We start from the raw sequence: 16,312 nt of genomic DNA, 5'->3' as shown, positions 1-16,312 counted from the left end.
GGTACGGAAGAGGGATTGTTCCACGTAACCTACAAAGAGGCAGGCGTAGCTTGGGCCCATGCGGGTACCCATGGCTACCCCCTTTGTCTGTAGGAAGTGGGAGGAATTGAAAGAGAAGTTGTTGAGTGTGAGGACGAGTTCGGCTAAGCGGATGAGGGTGTCAGTGGAGGGGGACTGGTCGGGCCTGCGGGACAGGAAGAAGCGGAGGGCCTTAAGGCCATCTGCATGGGGAATGCAGGTGTAGAGGGACTGGACGTCCATGGTAAAGATGAGGTGTTGGGGACCGGGGAATTGGAAGTTCTGGAGGAGGTGGAGGGCGTGGGTGGTGTCACGGACATAGGTAGGGAGTTCCTGGACCAAGGGGGAGAAAATGGAGTCGAGATAGTTGGAGATCAGTTCGGTGGGGCAGGAGCAGGCGGAGACAATGGGTCGACCAGGGCATTCAGGTTTGTGGATTTTGGGAAGGAGATAGAAACGGGCAGTGCGAGGTTGGGGAACGATGAGGTTGGAGGCCGTGGGTGGGAGGTCACCTGAGGTGATGAGGTTGTGGATGGTTTGCGAGATGATGGTTTGGTGCTCAGGGGTGGGGTCTTGATCAAGGGGGCGGTAGGAGGAGGTGTCGGATAATCTTGTTACCTTTGTGGGTTCTTTAAAATTTCACTCTGAGCTGCTCGTAATCCTTCAGCAGAGTCTCTTTCCTCATCTGACTTAGATCATTGATACCTGTGTGGACCACAGCAAGTGGATCTTTTCCTTCCCATTCCATGTTCCTCTCCAGCCCAGAAGAGGAACTCCTAACCTTAACACTTGGTACAGAACACAACCTTCAGGCCTGGCTAACTTTGCAGAGTGTGGTATGAATTCCCCTATCTTCATTCTTCCCTATTATGTCTGCATTTCTCTGCTTTCCACCCTGTCACCCACTTGCACGACACTCTATATCACTGTGGTTTGGTCAGTTCGTTCATCCATATCTGCAAACATTCAGTCCCTCCACCACCGACGCTCAGTAGTAGCAGTGTGTACTATTACGAGATTAACTGCAGAAATTCGCCAAAGATCCTCAGATAGCACTTTCCAAACCCACAACTACTTCCATTTAGAAGGACAAAGGCAGTAGATGCATGGAAACACCACCACTTGCCCCCTATAAGTTCCCCTCCAAACCACTCGCCGTTCTGACTTAGAAATATATCTCCATTTCTTCACTGTTACGGGGTCAAAATTCTGAAATTCCCTTCCAAACGATATCAGATGGATTGCAATGGCTCAAGAAGGCAGCTCATCACAACCTTCATACGTGTGACAGTAAAATCAAAATCTTTCTGGAATGGAAATCTCTGAATTTTATGCCTCATCATTTTAAAGCAATTGACATTCAGTGAACGAAATTAAATGATACCAGACTTGGCAAGATAGGAAGCAGAATGGCATTCAACCGAGCGGGATAGTGACGCGCCCATTGCCCACTACTTTCCAGCTTCCAGTAGAATTAAGTTTATGGCTGGAAGTGCCCCAGCACCAGCTGATGCCATTATGATGGGCAATAAATGCAGGTCCAGCCAGCAACCTCCACATCTGTCGAGTGAATTTAAAAATAAAATTCCTCCCTGCAGTCTGAGCCCTTGTCCCATTGGGAGCAAGAACCTCATACCTTTGAACAAAGGTACTGGCTAAGTCTCCTCTGTACCTGCCTGGCACGTTCCTGCCCTGACCAAGGACCAAATTTGATACGATTAATCTAAAAGGTTATGAAATGCAGAGACTTGGTAACTCTCTTGCAGCCTGTTGTTCTGCAGTTCAAACTCCAGCTCATCAACTCAGAGTTGAAATTCCTCTACCAGCCAACACTAGCTGGTCATTGTGGATCACACCGGTGTCCACCAGCTCCCAGAATGGCCTCAGCTGGTGTTGGCCTACAACCCAATGGTCTCACTGTGGATTTTACCAGTTTCAAAATCTCCCCACCCCCGGCATCATCCCATGACCAACCCTCCCTCTCATCCCTGCCTCCTTGACCTGACACAACTATCCATCTTCTCTCCCACCTATCCGCTCCTCCCACCTCACTGACCAATCCCCACCACTGCCTACCTGCACTCACCTATCACCACCCCACCTACCTTCCCTAGCCCGACCCCCGCCCTCTCTATTTATTTCCTAGCTCCCTTCCCCCTCCCTCATTTCTGAAGAGGGGTACCAACCCAAAACATCAGCTTTCCTGTTCCTCTGATTGCTGCTTGGCCTGCTGTGTTCCTCCAGCTTCAAGCTGTGTTATCTCTGACTCCAGCATCGGCAGTTCTTACTATCTCTGAGTGAGTTAAAAGCCTTTAATTATATCCTTTTGACAGGTTCATATAATAATGGGCAAGAATTCTGTCTCTCAGGATTTCAGATCTCCTTGCTTCCTCCATTTTTCTCTCTCTGTTCATAATCCTGGAGCTTTTAAAACCCAGGTTTAGCACTATCTAATCACTCTTCTTTGATTTCCTTTGTCTTTTCTGTCTCCTGTTTCCTGAACTTGATTGTGCCGTTCCCTATTCACGGAGAATCGTCAGCAAGTTTCTCTGCTGTATTGCAATTGGACACAACATCAATAGCATTATTTAAATACAATGGGGCAGACAAAGGCATCATTTTGTGTAATTTGCTCCACAAGTTAACATTGCTTCCTTATTTTTGAATAAGAATTAATTCCCTTATTTGAACCTCCCAGGTTATTCTCTGACAAATTTTAATAACACAGCTGTGCAGAGCTAATTATTCTTTAACATTGTACCGAAGGGATTTTGTTTTATTAAAAAAAAGCTGGCATGGCAGTGCAGTGCGTCGGTACTCAACTGTTCTGTTCACTGGTGAGATCAGAGTTATACTTCAAATTCTAGCTATGATCTCAGCAACGCCACAGGTCGATACCAGCTCCATCCTCGTGTACTTTATGCCTGTATTAATAAAACTGAGGATCTTGGTCTGCTTTACCTGCTTGGCTTTCTACCTGTCCTGCCACTTTCAGCGGTCTGTCCAAACCCCCAACTCAGGTCCATCTGCTCCTCGCCACCCCACACCCTTCAAGTCATATTCTTTATTATATACCTTGGAATGCATCTCTGGTGATTGTGAAAATGACGAGCTTTAATGATTTCCTCAGTGAGTAGACGCTTTCCTGAAATCAACCAGTTTTGTTTTCCACCTTTTTTGATATTTGCCTCCCTGGTGGTCAGAGTGAATGATGCATTAGATTGTAACATTTAATACAGTAAACATTGATCGGTCAAATGCTCTCTTGGTATGTTTATTTGTAAGATGAATTTTGTAAGAAAAATTCTAGTCTTTTTTTGATTCAGTCAATTGAAGAATCAACCAGACTGAGGTTCCTTATTCCACACATGATTGGGGTTTTGCTTGAAGGCTGCTAATTATCTCCATTGCTGATTGCCTTACAGATGCAGAGAAGCTGAGTGAAGCTACAAACACTGGAAGGAAAGCTGGCTCTATCCATGCTGCCTCCAACAAAAGGACGACCGATGACTCCAGTGACAGTCAGGAAGATGAACAGATGGCAAGTAACTTTTGAACAGTTTCTTTAGAGAGAGAGGTTAAAAAAAAGACTGAACTATGCTTTTTTTAATCTCTGTCTAAAATGGCAGTGGCCTAAAGTCATCATACGTCATTTCCCTATCCGTAGTAAGGTAAACTGCCTCTTCAGCCCCCAGCTGCATATATAGGAAGTAGAGAATAATAATAAGTAGAGAAGTTGAACCTTCCCATTCATCAGAGTGAGATTGAACTTTTTGCAGCAGCGGTCTATTTACAGGTAAGTGTGCTCTTCCCTCCTGGGTTCTAATTAATTTGAGAGCACGGAAAGCTGGGAAAATGAATGAAATGACAATGGTTAGTGGCATGGGACTGTGAGTCATGCAACTGGAATTGATCATTGTGATTACAATTGTCACATCTTTTCTCGTTTTATTTTCCGTTAGAATGTAATGTCGTACTTACAGGCAGCACAGTGTTTACTGTTTATCCCAGTTGGCCTGGAGGCAATGGATGTTAACCCTTTCACTGGAATTGGGACCGGAATGATATGTACCCAGAGGGGAAGAAACAGTTTGTACAGGGCTGGCACAGGTGGTAATGCACCAGTTACTGTGGACCATCAGAGGATGGTAAATCCCAGTTAGTTACTGGTGGATCTCTCCCTGGTTTTGGCGAAAGGGGTGGGATGTTGGTGCTGGTAGCATTCTCCTTGCTTCTAGCAGTTGGAAATGGTTGTCACTGGATGGTAGGCTGTCATTACCTACTCTCAGTGGTAGCTTCTGAATGCCCTTCCTACTCTCAATGAGCTTGCACATCCTTAAGACTTCGATGTGATTGCTTTCCCAACTTGCAGGTTTTAAGCATATGGGTCTTTCGACATTGTGGTAGATTTAAGCTTTGTTGGAGAACAAACTTGGTGAAAAGTGACGCAGCTCAGCCATAGGCTTCAAGTTTGAAGGACCCTGATTTAGGCAAAGACAATCTCTCAACTTTAAACTTTTATTAAGAAACTCAAAAAAAAAGCTCCAAAGCATGAAACTAAAATATGTGCGGGGATTAATGTACTCACAATTTCATGAATTATATACAAAATGAGCATCCAACTGTATCATTTCTTCACAAATTCAGTTGCTGCACAGGGCTTCTTGTTCAAACCATGCACGATGTATCTTTTTATGTAGCTGTTTAGTTCTCACACCTCCTTTATGACTTTGCCCCGACGTGTTGGGGGGATCGGGGGCATGGTGTGTGAAGGATGTAGAGCACGCAGAATTAGCCCTGCTGTTGCTGAAGCTTAAAAGTATCATGACAGCTCAAAATTCACTTCAGCGATGGAAATAAAGGAAAGCAGCTGGTGTCAGAAATCAGCATGGATACTGTTCGCATCATTTGAGTGGTGATGAATTGGTGATCCCCCTGCCTCATTCATGGACTGTCAGCACAGCCCTCCCTCAGGCCTGATACCCCCCCAGCCTCCCTCAGGCCCGACACCACCTGGCCTTCCATAAGCCGACATCTCCCAGCCTGTCCTGCAAAACAACTACAACTTATTTTTATTTTTATTGTAATAGGCCCAGAGACCTACTTGCAGTTTTTGAATGGTGATTGTAGGCTGACCAGGGAGCATGCTATGCTCGGCCTGATATTCCGTAATGAGATAGCGTTAACAAATTATCTCATACTGAAGGCATCCCTGGGCAGCAACACCCATAATATAATAAAATTTTACAATCAGCCAGAGGGCAAAAGGAGTGTGTCTGACTACTTTTTGAATAAAACATTCAGAAAGGGGAATTTCAAGGGCATAAAATCAGAGCTGGCGAATGTCAATTCTCAAATTAAGTTGAAGGATAGGTCACTGGAGGTGCATTGGCAGGTACTTGCGAGATTATTACAGAATAGATACATTTCAATGCATATGAAAAATTCCAAGGGATGGACCCACCTTCCCTGATTAACTAGAAATGTTAAAGATAATACCAAACTGATAGAAGAAGCATATAATTGTGAAAAGACAGATGGCAGATCAGAAAAGTGGATGGGATATATATAAAAAAGAAGCAGCAAATGTTGACCAAAAGTTATTAAACGGAAAGATTAGAGCACGACAGAAAGCTAACCAGAAATATAAAAAGATATTAAGAATTTCTGTGAATATTTAAAGAAGAAAAACATTGAAGTGAGCATTGCTCCAATAGAAAGGGAGACTAGAGAATGAATAATCGAAAATAAGGAAAGGGCAGATGAACTGAACTATTATTTTGCATCAATCTTCACTACAGAGAATACAAGTAGCATCAATACCTTAAGAAATGAACGGTGGGAGGAACTCAGGAAAATGACAATCACCAGAAAAGTGGAACTGAGTGAATTGTTTGAGATGTGGGCTGACTGAGATAGTTGATGCTTTGGTTTTTAATTTTCTGCAACTCCCTTGATTCAATCCTTTAGATTGGAAGATAGTAAATAGAAATCCTTTATTTAAAAAGAGAGGCAAAAAGCAGGAAACTGCAGATCTGTTAACTCATAGGAAAAATGTTAGAAGCTGTTATTAAATAAATTCAAGGCAATCTGGCACAGTCATCATGGTTTTGTGAAAAGGAAATTCCCACCATGAAACTTTGGTAAGCGCTCACAGGAAGTTAGGTCGACTTGAAAGTCATGCAGAATCTTTTGTCGATTACGATTTTAATGAAAAAATTAGAAATTTCGATGATTATATAACTTTTTTTCGATTGGTTCTTATGGTGTAGGTATCTCTGGGCCTGTGTATATTGCCCAACTCCAATTATCCTGCAGAAGGTGGTGGTGAGCTGCCTCCTTGAACTGCTGCAATCTTTGAGGTGTCGGTGTATCACAGTGCAGTTAGGAAGGAAGCTTCAGGATTGCTTCCCAGCAACAACAAAGGAATGACAGCACAATTTCAAGTCAGGATGGTGTGTGGCTTGACTGACTAAGCTGATAATTCCACATTTATTCTTGCAGCAAACTGGAGTATGCAAGTGATTGAATAATGGAAAGCACGTTCTGATTGGGTCTTCCGGTATTGGCGTGTTGGTGGAATTTTTCGGAGACCATTATTTTGAGCTTCGTGTTGAAATAGAGAGCCCATTTTTAAACTCCAGCATATGCATAATTGCGAGAGTAGGTGGAAATGTAGCAACTAATGAGTTAGACTGAGCAGTGCTCACTTACACAGCTCTCAGGCTAGATATCTATCCAACAACACTTCAGTGAATGCTGCCAACTGAGCTAAGCTGATGCTCTAATCTTTTTGAGCCAGAAAGTTGCGTATTCCTCCAGCATTAGAGTTTAAAATGAACGCTGGCTGATCAGCGCAGCAGGAGAACTTCATGAGCAAATGCAGCTGAGATTTTAAGAGTGTATCCGTTTTCTCCAGTTATTTGGCTCCCATGGGACGATCTAAAGTAAAGATCTGTCTTGTCCAGCAATCTGCTAGTTCAATTTTATCAAAAATGAATTACCTATTTAGTAAGCCGGTTACCATTTGTGGGATGCTGAGCACTATTTGTCTGCTTCCAATACAAGTGACAGAATTACGAAGTATTTCATTATCTGTGCAATTCTCTGAAATGTTTTGGAGAGGTGCCCTACAGGCACCATTTTAAATTTAATTGCAATCAGGCTTTCGAATAGTACATGCTGCCTAACCTCCATAGGAGTGGTATATGATGTTATCCGTAATAATCCTCATGTCCAAAAACAAGTCTTACCTAACGTTCACCTTGTAATTTGTAGGAAGAAAAGAAAGTTGAGGGACAAAGGGGTAGACAGTAGTGATGTTAAGGGCAAGAATAGCTGTGAGGGAATGGATGGAGGCTCTTCATTTCAAAATAGAGCTGTAGGCAGAAGGAATTCAGAGGAGATCTTAGAGACTGGAAAATTGGAAAGGAACAAAAGTGTAAAATTAAAAGTGGCTTGTATCAAATGGTATTGAAGAAACAGCAAAGAGTAACAAAGATTGTACTGGTGAGGTGGGAGAATTCATAGAATCATAGAGCTGTACAGCACAGAAACAGACCCTTTAGTCCAACTCGTCCATGCTGACCAGATATCCTAAATTAATCTAGACACATTTGCCAGCATTTGGCCCATATCCCTCTAAACCCCTCTTTATTCATATACCCATCCAGATGCCTTCTAAATGTTGTAACTGTACCAACCTCCACCACTTTCTCTGGCAGTTCATCCCATACATTCACCACCATCTGTCTGAAAAAGTTGTCCCTTAAGTCCCTTTTAAATCATTCCTCTCTCGCCTTAAACCTATGCTCTCTAGTTTTGGACTCCCCTACGCTGGGAAAATGACCTTGTCTATTCACGCTATCCATGCCCTTCATGATTTTATAAACCTCTATAAGATCACTCCTCAGCCTCTGAAGCTTCAAGAAAAATAGCCCGAGCCTATTCAGCCCCTCCCGAGAGCTCAAACCCTCCAACCCTGACCACATCCTTGTAAATCTTTTCTGAACCCTTTCAAGTTTAACAACATCCTTCCTATAGCAGGGAGACCAGAATTGAACACCGTGTTCCAAAAGTCAACCCTTGATATTTAACTGTGCCTATCACCAATGGTTTTGTAGAGGGTATCTTACTCAGAATGGCTGATCAAGGCTGTGGCTGGGAATCTGGCCTCCAGGTTCTACACACTGTTTCATGGAGATGGAGAGGGCTTTCTATTACATCTGTGCTCTCTGAGACTGCATTCGCACATGTTTGCAAATACTTGGGAATCGAGGAGGCTGTGTCTCAGTCATGTTGGTATTTTTAAACATAAAATTGCTGTGTCTTTAACACTAATCATTGCTTCCTGCCTGAAGTGTAATTGGCTCATCTTCAGTGTGTGAAGGAGGGAGAAGGGAGGCAGTCAAGTAAATGCAATAACTCCAGGATGACTGATCAGTGATGACAAAGTCAACAGGCAAGCACAATAACCTCCAAGATGGGACGCAAATTCTAGAAACAGAGGCAGACTTTGGGTCTTCTATCGTAGTGCGCTCTCTGAATAAAACCCAACTGTTATCATCTTCTTGTTTATTGTTGTGCCAAAGAAAAGTCCCTCCTGCACTCCTCAAAGGAATGCAGCCACAAGTTTTGATTTTAAAGTAAGTTATAAATGATAGCTGGTACTTGTGGAGTGAAGGTTCCTGTGTAATTGGGTTTCACAACACACATTAAAAGGTGCATTGATCCCTCCAGTTCCAAGATGCCCCCTCTTTAAGAAGAACTCGCATTTCCATACAACTCGACATTCCAAAGTGCTTTCCTGACAATTAAATATATTTGACGTACATTTGTAATGTAACAAGTGAGGTGGAATAAAAATTAAAAGCATTTGTATGATCCATTAAGGGCCTGTTATATATTGGGCTGAATGTATACCACTTCCGTTAGATTTGAGATGTATCTGTTTGTTTGATTCACATGCATTATGTTTGCTGCACATGGGTTGCTGGCACATTCTGTAGGTGTAATATTGATGTGGCGTAGTGCCATACAGCAACACATATGACCATTGACTACCACAAAAAGCTGCCTAGCTTTATGTCTGTGCTATGCAGCAAGGCAAAAAGTATGTGAGCCTTTAACCTCTGGCTGAGGAAGCAAAGTGCAAAAAAAGTAATGCAGAGATACAGTGAGCAACAAAATAGATAACAAAGTGAGCAAGTGCCAACAGAGTGTATGAGAAGCTCTGGAATCCACTGTAGTTGAATCCATTAGATTGATGCTTTGCCCTGTGCAGGAAGTGTCTCAGCGGCAGCATTCTAATGATAGGTGCCAGTGCGCTCCAAAATGCAGCATTGAGTTGGAGAACCATCATGCAAGCAGGTCTGAGTTGTGCCATGAGGATATGGTGAGGCTGGTGTTTGGATGCCAATGTTCATGGATGGGGAGTTGCATTCAGTCACTGTCCATGACGTGTGCCCTGAGATGATGGAGGCCTGATGATGAAGGTAGACATACAGAGGAGAAAGCGAATGGGCTGGAGTCACTAGATATCCACACTGACTTTCATGTTAGAAATTATCATCATCTTAGTTTCCATCTGTCCTGGGTGGTGGAATGGGAAACTGTAAATCACTAATTGTTGCTGCTTGCAAATAGGCCTCTCAGCGTTCACTAGTGAGAATCTTTTATTTCTCTGTCCAACATTTGGTTAGAAAGTTGGCCTTTTACTGTTGATATCCAGAAGTTCCTCACTGGCCATCTCATGCAATTTCTCACCAACGTTGATGTCATTCAGTGCCTGGGAAGATGTCCCCCATTAATTGAAACGTTCTTTATTAACACCAAAGGTAAATAATTCCAGTTAACAGTAACAACTAAAAATACTATTAAGAGTAAGACTAATCCATCCTCACTAAACTGTAGTAATTGGACGGGCAATTCACCTTTTTATATCCTTTGGGACTTGCATTTCCTCCCATTGCTTCTCATAATACTTTACTGCGGGCAGATGAATGTTGGTGGCCTTTACTTGGGGGGAGCGCGGGGAGATGAGGGGGTTGCATCTTTATAGTGTAGGCAAGGTACTTGCTCAAAGCAAAGTTACATTGACAGGTCATCAGTCTCCAGTAGCTTCTAACGTTTTCAGTAATAACAAAAGCCTTTATCTCAGTGGCATTCATTATCACAGCGCTCCTAGCTCTTCAGCCATACGTGTCAAGTCAGGACCCTGTCATAATAACAGTAGTATTAGTACCATAAGTACAAATGCAGCAAATGAGCTCCGCCCTGGAAGAGACAGAAAATCATCCCAGCAATTGGGTATGGCCAAGTTGTTTTGTTTAAAGTTTAGCTGACTTTGGTTTTCTTTACGGTGAATCTTGTGTTTATGAAGCTAAAACATGGGAGAAAAATCTAGTTTTTGCTTATTAACCTTGGAGACTAACAGTTTAGGTATAATACAGGTCATATATATCGTAAAGCTCTTTAAGCTTTGCTACTGCAACATAGGAGCCCTGTACTGACCTACTGCATCTTTTCCTACAGTAGCCTCCTCACGGTTTCCCTGAATGAGGCTAGCAAGCTGATCCGAATCCCCCCCAGTTCAGATTCTTGCAAACCACCAGACAGTGAGACATTCCCGCCAACAGAGGAATATGTATATCGTTGTATTGAAAGTTGAGCTTACATTTCCACAATACAAAGTTAACTTCTTGCCTTTTGGCTACCCAAAGGACCTTCCACTAAAGAGAGATTTAAATCCTTTTGGGGCTAATTAACACCCAGACTGGCCGACAGGGAACTGGCAATAGTAGATTGGTTACCAGCTTTAAACAGTGCCCGAGTTAACTTCCTATTGATGTCAATGGAATGTTAATTTGGTGTTTTTTTTTGCAGAGGTTGAGATAGATTAAAATTGTCCTTTTTACTCTCCTTGATCTTCTTGTCCACAGGTCAATGTGTGTTGTGGTGTTATTGTGTTGGGAGTTGTTTGATACCATTGGCACTGGTATTCACTGGAGTGGCATCACAGACCAAGAAGGGAGGAAGAGTTATGGTTGGAATGGGAAATTTCTTGACTCGGGAGCAAAAATCCATGCCATATCATGGGAGTGCTCTTTTGGAAAGTGGTATTCTCAATTCACCATGGAAAGAAGGAAGCGCATCGAGCATCATTTTTCTCAATTTTTCAATTCCACTGCACTATGGTCTGGAAAATGTTCTACTATGACTTCCAGAATGCTCCCCGCCTCCAAATCAAACATGTACAGATTTTCCATAACAATTAGAAACCGCAATCGAAACCCACGTTAAAATGGTCCACTTGTGGATTGAATCAGAATTTTGATGAGAACGGTAAGGGTATTGGTTGAGTGGGTGTAGGTGCCATTTTTAGGTATTGTTTTAAAAGGAAGTGTATTTTTTTATGGTTGTCATGACTGTGTTGGTTGTGGCCAGAGACCTGACTAAAGGAGGAAATTGGCAACCCAACAAAACTATTAATTGCTGTTACTGGTTTGCTTCTTACATCTTGAATTGTTTAATTTTTTGTTCTTTCTTGAGACTGAGACTGATTCATTTCAAGCGTGCTTGTTGGCTGTGGATTTCTCCCTGTTCATTAATTTTTCTGGCAATTCTCCTGTGACTTTTTTTTTAGGTTTTTTGATTACCATGGGATTGATTCACTCAAGTACAACACAACAAGCTTTACCTGTTCAGTACTTGGGAACAGGACCCAGGCTTGATGGATAGGAGACTTTCATTAAACACAGGTTGGGAGATTATTTGAACTGTTAAGTCGAGGCAAAACCTAATGCCATATTTTACAACCAAGTTAGGAGGGGGAAACGGATTTCTTTCTTGTCCCACTGATCCACTGGTCACGGTGGCGGGGGCAAAAAGACTGGTAATAATGCCAATTTTAAAATCATGTGTAGGACTCAGTGTCCAAAACATTTCAGCCAGGTTCCTCAAGTAACAGTTTAAGAACGAGTTTATTGCAAGCAAAACTTCGTTAAGTAAGACAATGACCAACTCCAGTAAGAGAATTTATCTACTGCCCCTTGATATTCCATGTCATTACCATCATTGAAACCCCTGCTATCAACAACTTGGGGGTTACCATTGACCAAAAACTCAACTGGACAAACCATCTAAATACAGTGGCTCCAAGAATAGGTTAGAGGCTAGGAATATTGTAGCAAGACAGCTGTCTGGAATGTGACGGAATCCTCCCCATTTGCTTGGAAGGGTGCAGCTCCAACAACATGCGAGAAGCTTGGCACCATCCAGGACACAGTAGCCTGCTCGTTTGGCACCATATTCACAAGCATCCACATCCTCCCACCACCAACACTCAGCAGTAGCAGTGTGTACTATATACAAGGTAGAAATTCACCTGAGATCCTCAGGCAGCATCTTCCAAATCCATGACTGCTTCCATTTTGAAGGACAAAGGCAGCAGATACAGGGGAACACCACCAACAAAAAGCTCCCCTCCAAGCCACTCACCATTCTGACTTGGTAATATATCGTTCGCTGTCATTGGGTCAAAATCCTGAAATTCCCTCCCTAAGGACATCGTGGATCTACCTGCAGCACATGGACTGGAGCAGTTCAAAAAGACAGCTCTCACCATTCCGCCCCTCAAGGGGAATTAGGGATGGACAATAAATGCTAACTCAGCCAGCAACGCCCACATCTCACAAGTGAATTAAAAAAAACAAATATTACTAAGAATAGGTATAAACTGTGCAAATGTAGAACTAACCATCTGGAAAAATAACACACATACACACACAATGCTGTCTTAAAAGTACTTTGGCCAAACTACAGTTAATTCATGAAAAAAAATGATTGTTCATATATTTTCCAAATGTTTGTGTAGCCGAAGTCACTTTACGCACAAACTGTTGATACTGGGATTTCTACCTGGATTAGGAATGGATGGCTAAATTCTTATGTGGAGACAGTAATAGTACACTTGAGATTCACATTTAGATACTTTCGGCGTGCAGCAATGATGACTTCCTCATTTAGGATGACTTCACTTGTGGTGATGAGGTCTTCAATGAGTTTTCAACACTCCAACTTTGAGAGGAGTTTCAGACAAAGAGAGAGGGTGGTTGAGGTGGATCAGGCTACCTATCTGACCCTGTCTGTGTTCAAATCCAATATCTTTTTCTTGCCCACATGCAAATGGGTCAATTGACTTCTATCTGAAAATCGTGTAGATGTGGCATTCCCATCCAAGAATTTTGTTGCTTGCAGATTCAACTTTGTTGGTGCTGTAGCCAATGTATTTAATTGAGGAAAATTTTCTTTCCAATAAGTGACCAGACAGAAATGTCTGGTCAATGATTTTACAGATTAATGCTTTGGATAACGTAAGTTCATAATGTATAGTGGCCCAGGTCTTCCACTTTCTAGCAAATGGAGAAACTACTTGAGAAACTCAGCAGGTCTGACAGCATCTGGAAAAGAACCAGTTAGCGTTTTGAGTTGTCTTCTTCATGTCCTTCTCCCTCAGCCGTCATCCACCTTTATACATTCCATCCACCCACATAGCATCCTACACCCTTAATCTCATTGCATCCAACCCTCCTTAACCACTTGACACCTTCCTCCTGACCCACTTGCTGACAGTGGAGTGTCCTGTGGAGGTAAATAGGTGAATTGTTGTTTGACCTGGTTTAGAATTGGGATTCTGGCTCCGATTGGAAGATTCAAGCCAGTGGTTAGAATCGTAGAATCTCTACAGTGTGGAGGCAGGCAATTCGGCCCATGGAGACCACACTGACCCTCCAAACAGCATCCCACCCTACCCTATCCTGTAACCCTGCATTTCCCATGGCTGACCCACCTAGCTTGCATATCCCTGGACACTATGGGCAATTTACTAAGGCCCAATCCACCTAACCTGCACACCTTTGGACTGTGGGAGGAAACCGGAGCACCTGATGGAAATCCACACAGACATAGGGCGAATGTGCAAATTCCACACAGACAGTCGCCCGAAAGTGATTCGAGTTGGGTTTGCTGGCACTGTGAGGCAACAGTGCTAACCACTGTGCTGTCAATTCATTGCTTGTTCGACCAATGGTTATATTACAATTAGGAATAATGTCAGTCATTGCTTAAAGGCACTCCAGAAGAAGTTTTCTTTTCACTTTTCATATATTTCAGTCAGGTTTTTGAGTTCTTTTGTGTTATCCACTAACCTCTTTGCGTATCAAGTGCCCTTCCTGTCTCCAAATACACCACCGACAGAAGCAGAAAATTACATCCATTTTTGACTGTGACGTCACTTTGAGAAAGTTTGATTCCAATTTTTGCTTTTTCCTAGTACCACTGTAAATTTTCCCTTGAAGTATTTATTCAATTCCCTTGTCGACATGACTAAATTTACTCTCGAGTTTCAAGTCGTGCTTTGTAAATCTTGACAACTCATTGGATAAAAATTATTTTCAGTAATTGATCTAAGTAACCAGTTTTCAATCGTATATCAGTTGAGCCTGGGGTTCAAGTGACTGCTATCCACGCTGAAATGAGTTAGCTCAGCACGTGTCTGGAATCCAGGAATATCTGATCTGTACTACACAGTAATTCACTGCTTTTGCTAACTGGAGATTGACATGGGCTCTTTTTAATGATGCTGTCTCTTACTATTTCCTGTGAAAATCTAGAGATCCCTTCCCAAGCAGCTATTGCCGCCAGCTGCTGGTTTTGTGGTGAAGTCAATACAGGAAAAGGTCTTGCCAAAATCACACTTCAATAGAACTGTTGCAACATTGATCTTCTCTTTTGGAACTTAACAAACTGCTTCGAGCTGCTAACTCTGCGGACCTGACCTGGTTTGTTCTTGATGGGGCACTGTTGCAAGCGTCCCAGATGGAAATGGATAGGGGCATTCCAAAACTTGGGATTTTGTAAATATTCTTTGAATAGCTTTCAATATTGAAAATGGGAAAATTATAAGATAACAAGGTGTCGAGCTGGATGAACGCAGCAGGCCAAGCAGCATCATAGGAGCAGGAAGGCTGACGTTTCGGGCCTAGACCCTTCATCAGAAATGGGGGAGGGGAAGGGGGTTCTGAAATAAATAGGGAGAGAGGGGGAGGTGGATAGAAGATGGATAGAGGAGAAGATAGGTGGAGAGGAAACAGACAGGTCAAAGAGGCGGGGATGGAGCCAGTAAGGTGAGTGTAGGTGGGGAGGTAGGGAGGGGATAGGTCAGTCCAGGGAGGACGGACAGGTCAAGGGGGCGGGATGAGGTTAGTCGGTAGGAGATGGGGGTGCGGCTTGAGGTGGGAGGAGGGGATAGGTGGGAGGAAGAACAGGTTTGGGAGGCGGGGACAAGCAATCAGCAATCAACTTCCATCACAAAATTCTTAGCTCATCCTGCAGACCTTCTTCTTTATCTGTGTAGAATCTGCAAACACCCTCGACAGTATCTCCCGCATTTCCCGCAACTCACCCCTCACACCCCGTCCCCGCAATAACAACCAAAACAGAATCCCCCTCGTCCTCACATACCACCCCACCAACCTCTGGATCCAACGCATCATCCTCCAACTCTTCCGCCATCTGCAATCCGACCCCACCACCAAAGACATTTTTCCCTCCCCACCCTTATCTGCTTTCCGGAGGGACAACTCTCTCCGTGACTCCCTTGTCCGCTCCACACCCCCCTCCAGCCCCACCACACCCGGCACTTTTCTCTGCAACCGCAGGAAGTGCTACACCTGCCCCCACACCTCCTCCCTCACCCCCATCCCAGGCCCCAAGAAGACTTTCCACATCAAGCAGATGTTCACCTGCACATCTGCTAATGTGGTATACTGCATCCGCTGTACCCGTTGTGGCCTCCTCTACATCGAGGAAACCAAGCGGAGGCTTGGGGACCGCTTTGCAGAACACCTATGCTCGGTTCGCACTAAACAACTGCACCTCCCAGTCACGAACCATTTCAACTCCGCCTCCCATTCCTCAGATGACATGTCCATCCTGGGCCTCCTGCAGTGCCACAACGATGCCACCCGAAGGTTGCAGGAACAGCAACTCGTATTCCGGTTGGGAACCCTGCAGCCCAATGGTATCAATGTGGATTTCACAAGCTTCAAAATCTCCCCTCCCCCTACCGCATCCCAAAACCAGCCCAGCTCGTCCCCGCCTCCTTAACCTGTTCTTCCTCCTACCTATCCCCTCCTCCCACCTCAAGCCGCACCCCCATCTCCTACCTACTAACTTCTTCCCGCCCCCTTGACCTGTCCGTCCTCCCTGGACTGACCTATCCCCTCCCTACCTA

General features: G+C 43.7%; 1 protein-coding gene across 2 annotated transcripts in view; it reads left to right on the top strand.

Moving 5' to 3' along the window:
- Positions 1–16,312, top strand: part of b4galnt4a (beta-1,4-N-acetyl-galactosaminyl transferase 4a) — a 659,693-nt gene that overhangs the window by 199,157 nt on the left and 444,224 nt on the right. For both annotated transcript variants that reach the window (XM_048607214.1, XM_048607215.1), the window contains exon 2: positions 3,444–3,559. In XM_048607214.1, the coding sequence (XP_048463171.1) occupies positions 3,444–3,559 (116 nt within the window). The remainder of the gene's footprint in view (positions 1–3,443; positions 3,560–16,312) is intronic.

The sequence above is a fragment of the Rhincodon typus genome, chromosome 17, assembly GCF_021869965.1.
Source record: "Rhincodon typus isolate 14 chromosome 17, sRhiTyp1.1, whole genome shotgun sequence".
Classification (NCBI taxonomy): domain Eukaryota; kingdom Metazoa; phylum Chordata; class Chondrichthyes; order Orectolobiformes; family Rhincodontidae; genus Rhincodon; species Rhincodon typus.
This window is presented reverse-complemented; position numbering and strand designations above follow the sequence as displayed.